Consider the following 16,623-nt stretch of genomic DNA (forward strand, 5'->3'; position numbering starts at 1 on the left):
TCCTCTCCAGGCATAGATAGTCAGTGGTGTTATTTAGTACCAAGAAGACCATCTAGGTGATTTGGCAGTAGCAATGGATGGCATGACGTTGTTCCTGAAGGGTCACGGCCATCGACTAGCCAACTCACCCCTAGTACCGATGCCGTTTTTGGTGATTTGTCCGTACTATCATGTTCCCAGTATTTAAAGCTAAACAAGGTACCTCTTATCACCTGCAATAAAATTACTGACTTGCCAGACTAGCAATATTACTATAACAACAGAGTTCCCCGTGATGTATCCATGGGACTGTTTCAATGGAGCTTCCAGCTTAGGTCAATACATCATGGTGTATCAAGCTTAGATAGCGTGCTATAAGCGAAGCACCTCTGAGCTAACCATGTGGGTGTTAAAGCTCCGAAATCTGATTATATTTATGTAAAAATGTTATGAGGTATAATTAAGAATAGCCGGAGTGCGGTTTCAGTTGTTGACTTCGACTGGTCACAGCAGCAAGTGTAACAAAGAGATATAACTCTGCTTGCCTGTAATGAATTCCACTTCATAGCATCTACGCACACGAGCATGAAGAAGGCCGGCGTACTTAGAAGGATGGTAATCTATTCAAACTTTGGTACAGTTCCGAAGGGCAAAAAACCCGGGTCAAAATAGCAGAGAACAGCTCAGGCCGTCATCGGGGAATGCCGGCGCTACCTGGTCACCATGCGCAGACATCTTATCTGATCCGAAGATAACGCCGATGTCGCCAGGCTAATTAATACCCTTGCTTTTCTTCTCTTGGCTACGTTTGCACCGTCATCCTTCATCCAGTACCAAACTTCAAGACCGAGGCTACCCCATACGTACCATTAGATGTGTCACAAGTTGAACATTTCGCAAAGGCTGAGCTTGTCTAGGAAACTGTCATAGAGAGAGATGTAGCGAATGTATCGATGCCATTCCGAACTAGTCTCGATTCGCCCGCTGTCCAACATGGATTTCCAAACTGAGACAAGGAATAAATTGCCCTATTTACGCCCGGCAGACCGAACGGTTTAATCATCTCCAGCGCCTAGCCTTCCACTTAACATACGCAACCCATCAACACGCAATCCGGAGTCACATCGTTACAGCAGGTACCTTTCGTATCCCCTCTCGTGGGTCCTTAGAACAGGTGTCGATCTCCTTTACTCCCGCCATCTGAAGGTACTTGGTACTCAAAAGTACCTACCCGCTCCGTACTAGCTCGAGTATGTAGTTTTACACAGCTGCGACTGTAGGGAGGCTTATACCTTTTGTTCTCGGTTCTGGAACATGCCTACCTTTTCCTACTACCTGTTCACTACCTTATATGCATAGCGCGCCAGGTCATTCGATTTACAGCATGCCGAATCCTTGGACTTGGAACCTTGCCGTGATCTGGACAAGGATTTCCAAGACACGGCCCGCTCTATATATATTCTAATGGCTGCACCAGAATTCGGGCAACCCAATTACGACAATTTCACGAAAATCCTCACATTACACGCCTCGCCGTTCCTGTAGAGTGTTACTTTTTTATCATTGCTTGCCATTTTAGCACTCGTCCGGCTTTACTGCTCCGTCATCTTTGCCCAAGACTAGAGTCTTGCTCTTCTGATTTACAAGATCTCGGACGTAAGGTCACGTCATCGAATAACCGGTAGTACAAGAGCTTTTCCCCGTCGCATAATTATTTAGAGCCCTACGGATCTCAGCCCGCGGTTCTACTCCAATAAATAACCATTATGGCACCTCACAGTCTGCTGGATGGTCATGATGATGGCCCAACCAGCAACGGTTCGCCGGAGAGCGGCCTCCGCGACCAACCGGGCCGACAACCAGCCAACGGCTTTACGGATAATAAGTCGCACCTAAAGAAAGCGTCGGTAGAAGATGTACACGACCTTGTCTGCGTCGGATTTGGACCAGCCAGCCTGTCAGTGGCAGTCGCCCTTCACGATGCTATCAACAGTGGCAAACTTCATAGCACAAACACCGGCTCGACCCCAAAAGTTCTTTTCCTAGAGAAACAGCCAAAATTCGCGTGGCACGCCGGAATGCTCCTCCCTGGCGCAAAAATGCAAATATCTTTCATCAAAGACATGGCGAGTTTGAGGGATCCCACCTCCCACTTCACCTTCTTGAATTATCTTCATCAGAACGGCCGTCTAGTCGAGTTCACAAATTTGAACACGTTTTTACCGTCGAGAGTGGAATATGAAGACTACCTCCGTTGGTGCGCGAGCTTCTTCGAAGACGTCGTCCGCTATAACAGCGAAGTGGTTTCCGTCTCGCCCGCCAAGGGATCCGACTCTAACGGATCGATTTCTACTTTTACCATCACGTCAAGAGATCCAAAGAGCGGTGAATTGTTTACTTACCAAGCTAAGAACGTCCTTCTAGCTATCGGCGGACAACCGTCGATACCGAAGTGCTTACCTTCAAATCACCCTCGAGTCATCCACTCATCCCAATATGCGCACCTCGTACCGCAGATCCTAAATAATCAATCATCGCCCTATCGCGTAGCCGTCATCGGAGCTGGACAGAGCGCCGCCGAAATTTTCAACAACATCCAAGTTCTCTACCCGAATTCTCGGACATCCTTGATCATGCGTTCCGAGTTCCTTAAACCTAGCGATGATTCACCATTGTAAGTTCATCTAAATCATCCGAAAACATTACCAAGATGGTTTTTTTTTTCCATTCCGGAAGCTAACCAGCATAAGCGTAAATTCAATTTTCAATCCCTCATTTGTGAATTCCCTTTTCCAAAGGTCTGCCGAGGATAGATATTCGCTATTGGAGGGAGCTCGGAGCACCAACTACGGAGTAGTGCGCCTGGAGCTTATCGAACGCCTCTACGAAAAAATGTACGATCAAAGACGTGAACTTGGGAGCGACGAAACAAAATGGCCGCATCGAATCATGGGCGCAACAGACGTAGTCGGCTTGGATAGCAAGGGTGATCAGCTGAAGCTTACGGTTCGCCCTTTGACCTCGACGAAGACCGCTGCCCGTGACAGCACGCAGGAAGACGAAGTATTAGACGTGGATCTCGTCATCGCAGCAACGGGATACCAACGGCAGTCTCACCTGAGGATGATGGAAGACGTAGCCCATCTACTACCTGAAGCTTCCGAGTCGAACGGGGCTATTCCAAGCAATGGATTCGGACGAAAGTTTTCAGAAGCCAAGATCAACGACCGGCCGGTAAGAGTATCTCGCGACTACAGCGTGCAGTTTGCCCCCGGGAAAGTAGCGCCAGGGTCTGGCATCTGGCTTCAAGGGTGCTGCGAGGGAACACACGGGGTGAGTCTATCCGCCCCACGAATAGTACTTGCGTGAGACTAACTTTAACTTTTAGCTGAGCGATACGTTGCTTTCCGTCTTGGCTACCCGATCTGGGGAGATTGTTAGCTCTATTTTTGGCGAGGGCATTCAAAATGGAGTCAAATAGGTAATTAAATGTCTAGGTATCGGTGGTGACATTTTTCTTGGAAGAAACCAATTGTTTTTCTACGCGAGTACAGAGGGAAGGAGGCGAGAAGTCATAAAAGGTGTAGAGATATGTATTTAGCCTTGCGCATATTATGCAAGAGCGGAAAAAGTTTCAGGGAGATATACCCATGAGGGTTGCGAATGTTGACCAAATCCTTAGAACATATATAAGACGTACTCGGAAGCATGAATAAATAACTCTTAAATTCATTTCATAATACAGACAGACGTTCCACCTTGCTATTCAAAGCTAATTCGTGCTCTATGTCAGGAGTCTCAAGTGAGGCTCCTTAAGAGCAAAGACCATGTTGGCATGTAGCTTTGGCTTCAAAGCTATCCTAGTAAGATTTCCGGGCGGAACAGCCAAGTTATTTTCTCAGGTACCTAACGCTCTGCGACGTGGCACCGTAGAAATCATTTTATGTGTGAATGTGAACCCTAATGTTACGGATTATGTAGCCAGAAGTCCGTCCTCGAAGTATCGGATTTAGAATAGTCACACAGACCACCGTGCTGAAGAGCGAAGGCTAATTCAACTTCATTCCCAGAGGGTGGACCAAAATGGCGTTGTGGCGATGGAAGGTGCAAGCGGGGCTTACGATAAGATCCAGATTTACGCGCTTCCGCCTAGGACTTCGGTTCAATATGAAAGCAAACGGGTATACTGCTGCTGCGCAGGGCCGCCAAGGACGATTAAAAAACAACGCGCACACGCAAGAGCAGTGCAGTGGTTTTCCGAGTAAGATTAGACCATCATTATTTAGAAATACATTATGCACTTATATATTGCTTTCATAGCGGCAGAACCATAAATAGACCAACACTAGATGGGCAGCATGTGGGGTTGCCATGCATTGTACATACCACAAACTCAACTACAAACGAGTTCGTCAATGTAACCAACAGGGTTTCAGCTTCCAGCTCACAATGCGTAAGCGTATGAATAGGAGGCGCAGCAAAACAGGCGGCGCAGCAACGTAGATCGTCGCGAATGGTTTATTATAAAAATTGTGGCATGTCTTCAAAGAGCACATCTCAGCATTCGAGCGCTTACTCTCCAATCCAACGGCCTCTGATCTACACTTACTCAACAGGAGCATTGCCTTAATTACATTCTCGACCATGAATCCGTATGAAACGCTTCAAGGTGAATACGTCTCGATTTGCCCCTGGAAGACCTTCAGCTAAATTGATCCTAGCGTCGGATAATGCTGGATTCCGTGGAGAGATACCGCATACTGTGGAAGAAGAATGGGCACTGGACGACGAGCAAGAGAGACTACGCACGCGGCATGACAGCGCTAGCCAGCAGCCCTACCAGCTCGTTGGGACATCTATGATAGAGAACATTACAACATATCTGCCAGCCGTACCGGTACCTCTTCCGTATCCTGTCATTATCCCTCAACGACGACCCGGACAGCGGGTCCGTGGGTTCGTCAGGGCCTATGCCCCTGATCTGATGCGCTGTGGTATCGATCAGTCCACTTTTATGGCATTCCTCGACGAACTCGACAGGGCCACGGCCGCCTCTCCGTGGATAAGCGCCGTTAATCTCGGCTCTGGTATGGCGGGTCTTATCCCGTCCGCTATAGCCCCGCCCATCGGGCTGGCGGTTCAGATAACGGCCAAAGTCTACCAAGAGATGCAGAGTCGCAAAAAGTAAGAAGCACCTTTTTTAAATTCCGACGTAGCGGATATACTTACTTACTACCCCTTCAAAAACAGCCAAAACTCTTTTCTCCTAAAGATGAATGACGAATTCTTCCGACCGCGCGGGCTGTACTGTTTTATTATGGCATATAATCCGAATTCTAGCAGCACACTTTTACAGCAGGATCTCAACGCCGAAGTTAGTAGTCGTGCCACTGCTAGTAAATACCGAGGGAATGATGGCACGACTGGTCCAGTCGAGTTCCCCGCGTCTGCAGAGTTGATTTTCCCCTACTTGGAGGATACATCTAGTGACGAGGATAGGGGTGAAAATAATGCTAAAAGCGGATTTTCAAAAGCATTCGATGCATTCAAAGAGCATCGGGATCTGAAGGCTCAGAGGAAATATGTAAAGTTCTAGCTTCCACTCATGTTGTCAAATGCTGAGATAGTTACCTTTTATTAGCAAAGAAAGAACCCATCCAGCATTCTGAATCCTCTCCTAGACCCCAAGGTTGAGCTCAGGCCAAAGGACCACAGGAAGCAGGAGAAAAGACTTGAGAAGGATGAGAGGAAACGCGAGAAATTCGAGCGAAAGCAAGAAAAAAGAGCACGTAAGCATCCTGAGAAGGGACTGAAAGAACCGCGCAAGAAATTGCTAAGAAAGGTACCTATTTATTCTCCCCCCCCCCATTCGATGAAAACTGTCCGTCTTACTGGCTAACCATTGTAGGATATCTTATATATGATGATAATTAATATGCCATCAGTGCACGAAATGGAAGAAGCGGTTAGAGTAGTTGGGAAATCATGAATAAAACTGTAGGGTGTTTGGGTAACATGGAAGGGAAATAAAATTACAGGAGCAGGAACAACTAAGAGGAGCTTGCTACTTATGCCTCGTTCTGTATTTAATGACTTGTCTTCCGCCCTGGAAGATTTGCTAGTCAGGTATTGATACCGGACGCTCATACGGTTCATGCTTATGCAACATCTGCAAATTTATATAGGGGTTCAAATCCGCCAGGATAATCTGCAGCCAGCTTAGCGTACCATACTTTTGGACTCCAAGTACCTACCACGTACATGCCGGCGTACTCGAAGAATTTGGGATAAAACCCCGCGCAATCTCAATCAATGAGCCACAGTCGCGCCTTGGGGTCGAGTATGATATTGCGAGGCGCTAGATCATGATGCGTAAAGACGAGCATATCCTTTGGCCAAGTACTTGTGAAAATTCAGGTAAGCTTGGAAGAGAATTAATATGATTAATAAGTTCTGCATCGGTGTAATCGAAAAGCTTTGTATCGTCGAAATATTGATCCATTTTGAGGGTATTATGGGAAGAAAATGAGAATGCAGGATTTTTTGAACGAGTAGGGTCTTCGCATTTTGTTTCGATCATTTCAGCTTTTCCTAAAAGAAAAGAGGCTTCTTGACGATCCACAGTTTCAAGCTTCTCCTCTGGCACAGGTACAGCTGATCTTGCTTAAGCAGGAGGATCCTAGCCCCAAGCATATCAAAACGTCGGCAAAGAAAAGTAGGGGTCATGTGTTGAAACGAATGCCACGAAACGAGTGTATTGCATGAAATCCTCAACAGTTAGCGTTCCATTGACGACGGCGGATCTAGAACGCTCTCAAATGGGAAGACGAAAGGGCAGCCATCTCTCTTGATAGCCTACAAGGTAATTTTACGTGGTGTTAAGAAGCATGTGCAGTTGGAGCTCCAATGCACGAGTGCCTCCGCGATTGAAGCATTCACGCTTACAAGTCGCTGTTAGTTGTAATGCAGACTGCACTGTCACCTTAACAGTACGTGACATAGCTTATCTCTACCGGTGTGGTATTTACACATGGGCTAGTAATAGAGACGACGGCTTTGTCTTTTCCGACGAGGAAGACCGTCTATACGTCGCCTAGTTGAGAAGTCGTCAGGTACGGTGGTATCGGAAAGGGCGTGTAAACCTAAGTACCTTCCTGCGTATTATGCCCAAACCTAACCATTTCGAAGACCTGGCTCGGTGGCGACGAAAGGTGCGGGGAATATATGTTGATTGGTCTTACTCATGAATATTGCTGCCCTACTGCAGCCTCATTCTATTGTCTTCCAAGCCCTCAATGAACATACCCACGGAAGAACAACACTTTACCGCCAGGTCCTGGCCATGTCATACAGGCTGCGAAATCGTATCCAAGGCTTTTTCCACTTGTTAGAGCGTTGTTGAAACAAAACCTATAGCTCCACGGATTAATCATCCCTTCGTCGAATCAAATAGAGGTTCTGGTCGGCGACATGGATTACCGACTATATTCCCAGTCGAGTATATGTCCGATGGCGCCCCAGGCACACTGAATTAATTTGGCATGTCATGCCTCTCTATAATCGATTCTTCCTCCCTTTGAACCCTAGAAATTCCACATTGTTTCGCACGCTCCGCACAAGAAATAGCAAATGTCGCGCTCGGTCGACTCTGTTAGAAGAAGCCCAGAAGTGGCCTGGAATTTCCTCAAATCGATCTTCACGTACTCTACATCCGATCCCATCACTGCCCTCCTAGGCGGCTCCCACGATGGCGGAGGGTCAGACCTCGATATAAGAACTAGAGCATGGCGAGATGCCAAAGTCCAAGAGCTTGGATATGTCGGAATAACGGTTATTATAGCCCTGAGGATATCACTCATTGTGCCTCAAATCCCCACCCTTTGGCTGTCACTGATCATTCAAAAAAACAGGCAGCCATCCTAGCTAGTCTATTCGCAAGCGCCATCGCCTGGCCACACGTCCCTGAGGATGCATACGATACAAAAGGGTGTTGGTATGTAGGGTTGATCCTCATTGTCAGCAGCATTGCTAGCGCAACGCAGCAAGCAATAACACTGCATCGATTCAATACTCTGCCAAATAGCCTCAGTGTATTGAGGAAACTCCTCAGATCACCGAATGATGAGAAAAGAGCCTCGATATTAGCCGTCTATGTTTGGCAGCTGCCCGTTATGTTTCTCCGGCTCGGGATTTTTCTTTTTATCATCGGGATGTTCTTTCTCCTCTGGAACGCTGCTCGGGTAGGCCAGGATCTAAGCCTACCGAACCTCCAGGTAAGATCGAATTCTACATCCAATCATTTGTTGGGTACTAATAACATTCTGCTAGATTGCGGTATCCTTCACGGTTATCTTCGCGTTCGCGGCACTGAATCATTCTTTATCTGTTCTTCATTGCTATATGCTTTGGCGACTACAAGAGAGATCCGATTCATGAAGCGCTGGCGAAGAAAACAACCTTTACAGCCAATTCGAAGATGATGATAATATGAAAGGGGGGATATTATGAACTTTGGTCAGTACTATGAATCGAGATTTTGTTCGCCTGCATATTTTGGTGCTGCGTGGAAAAAATGATGTAGATAGCTCCCCGTAAAATACTTATCGAGTGATCCGAAAAAACTGTCACCTTCACTGTAGGTTATCAAGCTAAGACTGCCAATAAGATAAGACCTATATAAACTACTTCACCGATTTACATACCTCTCCCTTCGATTTCCAACTTCTTGGTCTGTGCTCTTAGTGTATTGCTGGAGGGTTAGAGGAATTAGTGGCCGTTTTTACGTATTGTCTATCTGCGCACTAACAACTCGGGCCTCTCGCCTTCAACACCATCCGGCTTACCACCGCGATGGCGTTGTATTAAGGCAACCGACCCAAAGGGGATAATATATTGGCCGTGTCTGTATGGGAAAACCGAATCGCCACTACCGACTTTCAACCTCCGCTCAGAACTCTGAGTCTTCCTAGCGACAAAATAAGCCCCCCTTTTTACCTTCCGCGCACGTAGGGGCGGTGGGCAATAGGCTAGCCAATAATTTTATGACGCAGCTTTATCTGTCGGCGCAGGTACGAGGTTATTGGATTGGAGTATGGCGAAGTTAATGTATATTTGTTCTTGTGGTGTCATTGATGCCCAGGCTACCTACTTTACAGAAAGCAAGGCTCCCGAATGGAAAATGAGTCGTCAGGCTATGTCTATCACACATGTTCATCGCCTAGTCCAGTCGTCCTTTAAATTCCTCTCCTAGCAAGGATAATCTGATACACTAACATCACTTCAGGCTATAATCCATGATCCAGACTTGACCATGTGGCTATAGCCAGCAGTAACGCGTATCATTGGATGACTGTATTATTCATCTCGAGTGTCACGCGGCCACATCGCCAAAAAGTGTTCAAACAACCAGCAAGACTATTAGGATTACTAAGGGAAAGGTTACTGGTTATAATATATCACGAGGACATGCACGTCTCAAGCAGCTGCACCAATATGGGAGATCAACCGGCGTTTAGGTTACGTACCTTAGATTGTTGGCAAAGAGCTCAGAGTCTCTCACTCGGAAAGAGAAGGAGAGAGACTATGGCCCTCGAGGCTCTTAGAAAATTATCATTGGATTTGAATACTCTGCTCCAAGCCTTTATTACAAGACCTTGTCATCTTGGTGCTCCTATAGATAGCAATAATGTCTACGCGCGCCAAGGCTGTTGTCTTGCCCTGGGGTAAGAGTCACGTGGTGAGTTCAGGCTTGTGGGTGGACGTGGCATGGAAGACTCCACTGTAAGATGCCATAACCTCCAGTCCTAGAGGCTTCCCTATCAACATTTAAATGCAAAATTACAGTCTTAAAAACTTGATAGATAGCTAAACTCAGCAAGTCTTTACCGAGCGGGGAAATCGATTGATGTATTCTAACCCCACTAACATATCTTAAATCTGCTACGCCACCTCGTTACCCCTCTAGTTCTGATCGGACTCATTTTCGCGGAGAGATATAGTCAGAATACTGCCCACATCACCTCTCGTGTTATAGTTAGCCCTTATACTTATTTCTCGATATAATACATACTTAACTACCTGGCCCGGTTTGAAGAAACTAGTATTTTATACTCAAGTCATGACAACAAGCGCGCAGGCACTCAGGGACCACCAGACCCCTAAAAAGAGACCTGTGAGGGACGACTTGTCCGACTTCGAAACTCCGCTATTATGTGAATACAATCAAGAGAATATTGTAATACCTGATTTCGACCTACCGCAGAATTTGATCACAGAAAAGGTTCTGATAGCAGCAGCTGGGAACGTGGAACACGGGCGAGATGTAATGGAAATTTTGCTGGAGTTATGCCCTAAAGCTCCAGTTACGGCCGAGGTAATAGAGATGGCGGCAAGAAATGGCGGAAATGGAGCAGAGGTGATAGTGTTCCTACTCGAGCGGCGAAACGATTTGACGATCAACGAAGAAGTGATGGAAGCAGCAACTGGGAATTGGAGCCAGGGAGAGAAAATAACGGCCCATCTTCTCGACAGATTCCCACAGATTCCCATTACAGCAGCGACTGTGAAATCTGCAGCTGGGAACAGAGGACAAGGGGTCAAACCGATTTCCCTCCTGTTTGAGAAACGACAAAACATTCCTGTCACAGAAGAAGCTCTGAGAGAGGCCATATCGATCGGGGGCAAGGAAATCACAGAATTTCTAATCTGTCAATTGGGGACGGCGTTTCAATGTTCAGAAGGAGTGTTTGCAGACATCGCTAGTCGCTTTCCCGAGGATACGATGAAAATATTTCTGGACGCCCAACCAAAGGTGCCTATTACAGAAGCTATAGTTGCAGCAGCAGCAACTAACGGTTGGGGTAAAGAGAAAGTAGTCGATATCTTATTTAAGAGCAGGGGAATTCAAATACCGATTACGGAAACAGTGCTCGAAACAGCAGCAAGAAATAGCAAAGTGTTAAAAACCATTCTAACTAGAACTGGAATAGCTATTCCAAACTCAACAAGAGTGCTTATACCAGCCGCAGAATTCTGGAATCCGAAAGAGCTCGCAGATCTCTTCAACAAACACGACATGCAGGTAACAGAGGGAGTGTTCGAAGCAGCAGCACGAAATACTTTGGATGGAGAAAAGGTGATGGCATATCTCCTCAAGAAAATCAATAACAAGGCCTCGTTGAAAGACACGGTATTCAAGGCCGCAACGAGGAACTGGGAAAAGGGGGAAAAGATCATGTCACTCCTTCTCGAGCGAGCAGGGTTAGACTTTGAAATCCCCGAAGAGGTGATTGCCGGTGTTGCTAGACATTTCAGTCATAAATTGCTCTCATCCCTACTCTGCATAAAAGGGGTACAAATTACGGGCGGGATGGTTGAGGCGGCCGCAAACAATACTTGGCAAGGAGACAAAATGATGAAACTACTGCTTGAAAATTGGCGGCCAGATCCTGCCATTCTAGATGCCGTGGTTGAGGCGGCAGCTAAGAATACCGGGAAAGGCGACAAAATCATGGGATTGCTGCTCAAAAAGCTACCGAATATCGAGATGAAACAAGCCGTGATTGAGTCAGCAGTGGGTAATATAGAGAAAGGACAAAAAGTAATGAAATGCCTACTGAAACACCAGAGATTTGAGGTCACACCTACCGTGCTGGCGCTAGCGGCCGGGAATCGTAAATGCGGGACAGAACTCGTCAAACTTTTGCTTCATCCGAGCCAGATAAAAGAATGCAAGACCAAGACCAAGACGCATGAATTACTCGCAAATCTCATCGACGAAAAGGTGATCAGAACCGCAATAAGGAATAGGGGACAGGGAGAAGAGATCGTACAGCTTTTACTTCAGAAGAGAGAGGGGCGGTACTTCCCATATCCGGATTGTGTACTTGTTGAGATTGCCGAGAGGCTCGGCGTGAGAGCGATGAGTGTTTGTCTTGAAAGGTGGTCTGAGATCCAAGTTACTGAGGATGTGGTTAAAGCAGCCGCGAGGAACTTAGCAAACGGGAAGGATGTATTGGACCTGCTCCTTCAGAAATGGCCAAACAGCGTTACAGAGGGTATACTCATAGCTGCGGCGGAGAACCACGTTCAAGGCGACACGGTCATCGAATGTCTTTTCAAGAAACTGGGCAATGCACCAATCACGGAACGGGTGCTGTTGGCTGCAGCGAATAACTGGGGAAAGGGAGACGAAATCATCATGCTCTTGCTCGGGAAAAAGAATGCCAAAGTTCCCGTTAGTGAGGAATTGGTCGCCAAGCTCGCCAAGAGCCGGAGTTCTAAGGTGATAAAAAAATTACTTCACGGGCATAATGCAGGATTCTTTCTCATTGAAGAAACTGGGAATCGGAGTTCGCTGGATGAGAAATGTACTTCGACAGCTCCCACCAAGCAAGAGGGAAGCACCTGGCCAATGAAGATAGAAACTTCGTCAATGACAAGACAAAATGCGCATGATGGAGATGACAGTGGGAAACAGACTCGGTCTGAGGTTCCCCTCTTGTGTTTACACTCTGAAGAGATGGTTACGGTACCATTGTTGGAATGGAGCGATATTGTTGCTGATCACCAAGATCAACTGTCTGACTGGGTTGTTACAGATGTCGATCATATGAAGAGCTTCCACTTCTCTTCGGTCGAACATGAATTCCTCAGATTTGTCATTAAGCAGAGGGGTGTACTTAATAACGAGTCTCATTTCGTTTTCGCTGAGCGCATGGTAGACAAAGATGACGTTACCGTTGGCTGGAAACCCGTGAGACACCCCAAGCTTATGGGATGGTGGCTCATGAGATTATTCAAGGGTTATTTTGGTGATGCTCAGCATGGAGTACCGGGTTTAGCCAGTTCATCCTCTGTCACCCGCTGGAAGGCCGTTGGATATTCGGGATCCGATTACTTGTGCCGCCTGCGGTTTGTGGAGCCCTTGCTGTCAGTTTCCGAGCTTCGTCACGTCTTGATTAACTCGAGTTATTTAGCACCAAAATACTCTGCCACCTCCAACAACTGCTATTGGTTTGCTTATACAGTTTACGAGACGTTAAAAAAAGGGTGGCCATGTTCGGAATTTAGGAATGAGTATTACAAGCATAGGAGTATATTTGCCGTGTTTAAGATTAAATAATGATATGAAGCACTATATTCAAGCTGCATAAAAGCTTTAAGTATTAAGCAATATGGTGTGACGAACTTACACTTAGGTCCGTTAGAGTGTAGTAACTGGGGTCATGATTTTAGGTAAATAGTAGCGATATGGGTTAAGTGTTAATATAATGTTGTAAGTGTTTATTAAAAAGGTGTTACGAGCCAACAGGCAACGAAGCCATACCCAGTATGGAAGCGGGGATGTCAACCAACAGCGTTTCGGTTGAACCTCGGATATATGGATCTTATGGATCTTATGGATCTTGAGGATCTTACTAAGAGATATAAGATCCTTAAGATCCCTAAGAACTATAAGATCCACGATGCTTTTAAAAGAACTGTTGGTAGGTACGTACGTATAATATAAAGCAATAAACAAGTAAATCAAATAACAATGGGGGTAAGACTGGTGTATTGATGATGTCTAAGGAGGGAAGAATCTATCTGAGGCTAGCTAGCAGTGTGATGTCCTTTTATATAGTAATAGTGGGTACACTGTTTCTCCCTCCAGTATCGGTGATAAGGCACCTTATCCCCAATAAGGTGCCTACGCGCCGATGTCACACAATCACCACTCACTTTATTTTCTTTTCGCAACCAATTGATTGCGAAAGTGGTTTACATAATAAAAGAGAATCTTTAGGAAAAATAAATCAAAAACTTTACGATAGCGTGTGCCTGCGTTGGTCCGAATGTGTACCAGCATGCATACGGACTATCCTTCACACAGGCCAGTACGCGCTCGTGACAGTACACAATTGCACCAGCGTGCCGCATATCCCTGTGACAGGCCAGGGTCGGAAGTGTGATGGCTCAAATCAGGGGCTATCCCATGCGTTAGTCCATAATGGTTCATTGTTGCGCCATCCCACATCTGGGCTGGTTGGCAAGTTCTTATGTGGTATCCTTTGCTGTGCCGATACTTGCACCTGGCTGTGACAGCCTGTTACTGTAATAGCACATAACCGTTTCTAAGCTCTTTACGCTTCACTTACCCTTCCAGGCGTAGGTTAATTTGATTATTCTCTACCAATGATCTTATAACCTCATTTGGTAATACTTTTATTATAATGTTAGCCGAGTTGTATATGTTATAAATTTAATAAATATTATTTATTTTTTAGTTTTTGTAAGATTGTTATAAAGTTATTAGGTTAATTATTAATCTTTTTTTATTAATGCTTTTTATTTATATTAAGTATTAATATAAGGAAAAAGAATTAATATATAAAATAAAAAAAGCTTTTGGAATTAATAATTAATTTAAAATAATATTAATAAAATAATAAATAATAAAGTTTATATTGAAATTTTATATTATTTTATAAATTTTATTAATAAATATATTATAAGTAACGCATTTATATTTAATAAAAGATTAATAAATGATATTTTTAGTAATTTAAAGTTTATTATTTTAATTTATAAGTTTTTTATTATTTAAAATAATAATATAATTAATTTATAAATTAAAATTTTTATTATTTATAAATAATTTATTAATAAAAATATATAATTATAAGTTTTAAAGATTTAAATTAATATAATTAAGATCTTATAATTAATTATTTATTTATTATTTAATTTTAATATTAAAAGCTTTAATTTCTTTTAAATTAAGTTTAAAATATTAAGTTACTATTAAATAATTAAAAGCGGCTTTAAGTTAATATATAAAAGAAATGTACGCTTTTTAAGCTTTTTATTTTATAAATTATTTAATTATATTTAAAATTTTAATATTTAATAATATTAACTTTTTAACTTATTCTTTTTAAGTAATTATAATTTTATAATTTTTATTATAAATAATAATATAAGAACTATTAAAATCTTTAATTTTATTATTTAAGATTTTTTAAAAATGTATTTTAATTTTTGCTTTAGTAAGTATTTTATCTTTAATAATAAGGAATTCCGTTATACTTATATTTAAAGTATTATTCGTTTAAAGGTTAATAAACTTAAAAGGGTTTATATTTATTATTAATAAATAAAGGTTAAATGTTAATAATTTTATATGTAATTTTTATTAATGATAATGTAAGTAAATTTCAAATTAATAAGTATTTAATTTTGTAAGATCGTATAGTGATTTAATAATATATAATAACATCTTTTTAAGGTATTTATTTTTTAATTTTGTTAATAAATGTACGAAAATTGTTTTTTATATTAATATTTTGGATTAGGTATAAGTTATAGTAATATTTTTTATTATAATTTTTATTTCTTAATAATGGAATATAAGGGTTAATGTTAATATTAATTATTAATTAGCTTTTTAAATAATAAGTGCGTATATTATTATAAACTTTTTATTAAAGTTACTGTATTTTTAAATTATTAAGTGTGATTTTTTATATGGTGCGGGAGTGTTTTTATTTTTAATTTCTTAAATTATATATGATTTAAATATTGTTACTCCTTAGTATATCGTTGTATTATATATTTCGGATTATAATATTTTTTTATTAAAAAGAGTATTTAATTCTTTTATATTTAATACTTTATATAATTACCTTAATATAATTATCTTATTATTTGCTCGAAGTTATAACGTTAAAGTAAAGTTATTATATTCTTTAATATTAACATATAAAGTAACAATATGTGATAAGTTATTAACATATATAAGCTTTTTTTTTAAGATAATTTAATAATTATTAAGGTTAAAAATAAAGTTAAGTAATTTAATCTTAATTTCTTTTAATAAGATTAGGTTTTCCTTTAATTAAATATATAATTTAATGTATAAACTTTAAAATATAAATATATTATTTAATATATTTAAAGTAATTATAATGTTTTTTTCGGTAATTGTAATAACTTTATATGGTTTTTTTTTAATTACCTTTTTCCTTATAAATTAATATTTTATTTTTAATGGGTAAAAATATAAAGAGGGTTATTTTGGTATTAAGGCCGTTATAAGTGTTTAAAGCGTTTTATACGAAATATTACAACTTAATCTTTTTAATTTCCATTATTACTTTTTAAACTATTTATACTTTTTAAATTTGTGTGGTAATAAATAGCAAATTTATATTAATTTTAAAATAAGCGTTAAAAATAAATAGGGTTAAAATAAAACCGTCCGGGTTAACGGTATTATTAATTATTTTTACAGTTATTTAAAAATATAATATTTTTAAATTAAAATTTTTAAGTTTATTAATAATAATTTTATATGTTTTATAAATAAAACTATAGTACTTTTTAATTTTCCTAATGAATTAATAAGCCTTTATTAGTACTTAATGATAAGTAACCTTAATTATTTATGCTTTATTATGGAATTTAAAATTGTCGAAATTTATGCTTGCATTATAAGAAATAACGTTGGGTGGTTTAAGGTAGGTGTTAATTTAACATTCTTTTAATATTTCTTACGTTTTTTAGCAGTGGTTAGGGTTAGGGTTAGGGTTAGGGTTAGGGTTAGGGTTAGGGTTAGGGTTAGGGTTAGGGTTAGGGTTAGGGTTAGGGTTAGGGTTAGGGTTA

The 16,623-nt window shown here is 41.7% G+C and overlaps 4 protein-coding genes across 4 annotated transcripts; all 4 read left to right on the forward strand.

Moving 5' to 3' along the window:
- The first annotated feature begins 1,321 nt into the window (after positions 1-1,321).
- F4812DRAFT_44997 (L-lysine 6-monooxygenase (NADPH-requiring)-domain-containing protein) lies at positions 1,322-3,761 on the forward strand. The gene is made up of 3 exons (XM_047936037.1): positions 1,322-2,653; positions 2,730-3,312; positions 3,368-3,761. The coding sequence occupies exons 1-3, from the start codon at positions 1,746-1,748 to the stop codon at positions 3,458-3,460; spliced, it is 1,584 nt and encodes a 527-aa protein (XP_047795590.1). The 5' UTR covers positions 1,322-1,745; the 3' UTR covers positions 3,461-3,761.
- Positions 3,762-4,461: 700 nt separating this feature from the next.
- On the forward strand, positions 4,462-6,099 carry F4812DRAFT_44999 (uncharacterized protein). The gene is made up of 5 exons (XM_047936040.1): positions 4,462-4,648; positions 4,701-5,163; positions 5,230-5,563; positions 5,621-5,821; positions 5,888-6,099. The coding sequence occupies exons 1-5, from the start codon at positions 4,624-4,626 to the stop codon at positions 5,966-5,968; spliced, it is 1,104 nt and encodes a 367-aa protein (XP_047795591.1). The 5' UTR covers positions 4,462-4,623; the 3' UTR covers positions 5,969-6,099.
- Positions 6,100-7,495: 1,396 nt separating this feature from the next.
- Positions 7,496-8,671, forward strand: F4812DRAFT_45042 (uncharacterized protein). The gene is made up of 3 exons (XM_047936087.1): positions 7,496-7,809; positions 7,890-8,252; positions 8,308-8,671. Exons 1-3 carry the CDS (start codon positions 7,609-7,611, stop codon positions 8,413-8,415), a joined length of 672 nt encoding a protein of 223 aa, XP_047795592.1. The 5' UTR covers positions 7,496-7,608; the 3' UTR covers positions 8,416-8,671.
- An 887-nt stretch (positions 8,672-9,558) lies between these two features.
- Positions 9,559-13,571, forward strand: F4812DRAFT_412214 (uncharacterized protein). The gene has a single exon (XM_047932695.1). The coding sequence runs from the start codon at positions 10,097-10,099 to the stop codon at positions 13,100-13,102; it is 3,006 nt and encodes a 1,001-aa protein (XP_047795593.1). The 5' UTR covers positions 9,559-10,096; the 3' UTR covers positions 13,103-13,571.
- The last annotated feature ends 3,052 nt before the right edge of the window (positions 13,572-16,623 follow it).

The sequence above is a fragment of the Daldinia caldariorum genome, assembly GCF_022478825.1.
Source record: "Daldinia caldariorum strain CBS 122874 unplaced genomic scaffold F4812scaffold_1, whole genome shotgun sequence".
Taxonomy (NCBI): domain Eukaryota; kingdom Fungi; phylum Ascomycota; class Sordariomycetes; order Xylariales; family Hypoxylaceae; genus Daldinia; species Daldinia caldariorum.

Bases quoted from the DNA above. Each gene is read 5' to 3' on its own strand.
- F4812DRAFT_44997 (XM_047936037.1), top strand. From the start codon at position 1,746: ATGGCACCTCACAGTCTGCTGGATGGTCATGATGATGGCCCAACCAGC. The intron at 2,654-2,729 runs GTAAGTTCATCT...AACCAGCATAAG, and splicing joins CCTAGCGATGATTCACCATT to CGTAAATTCAATTTTCAATC. The intron at 3,313-3,367 runs GTGAGTCTATCC...TTTAACTTTTAG, and splicing joins GCTGCGAGGGAACACACGGG to CTGAGCGATACGTTGCTTTC.
- F4812DRAFT_44999 (XM_047936040.1), top strand. From the start codon at position 4,624: ATGAATCCGTATGAAACGCTTCAAG. The intron at 5,164-5,229 runs GTAAGAAGCACC...CTTCAAAAACAG, and splicing joins GAGATGCAGAGTCGCAAAAA to CCAAAACTCTTTTCTCCTAA. The intron at 5,564-5,620 runs GTAAAGTTCTAG...ACCTTTTATTAG, and splicing joins TGAAGGCTCAGAGGAAATAT to CAAAGAAAGAACCCATCCAG.
- F4812DRAFT_45042 (XM_047936087.1), top strand. From the start codon at position 7,609: ATGTCGCGCTCGGTCGACTCTGTTAGAAGAAGCCCAGAAGTGGCCTGG. The intron at 7,810-7,889 runs GTTATTATAGCC...TCAAAAAAACAG, and splicing joins TTGGATATGTCGGAATAACG to GCAGCCATCCTAGCTAGTCT. The intron at 8,253-8,307 runs GTAAGATCGAAT...ACATTCTGCTAG, and splicing joins TAAGCCTACCGAACCTCCAG to ATTGCGGTATCCTTCACGGT.
- F4812DRAFT_412214 (XM_047932695.1), top strand. From the start codon at position 10,097: ATGACAACAAGCGCGCAGGCACTCAGGGACCACCAGACCCCTAAAAAG.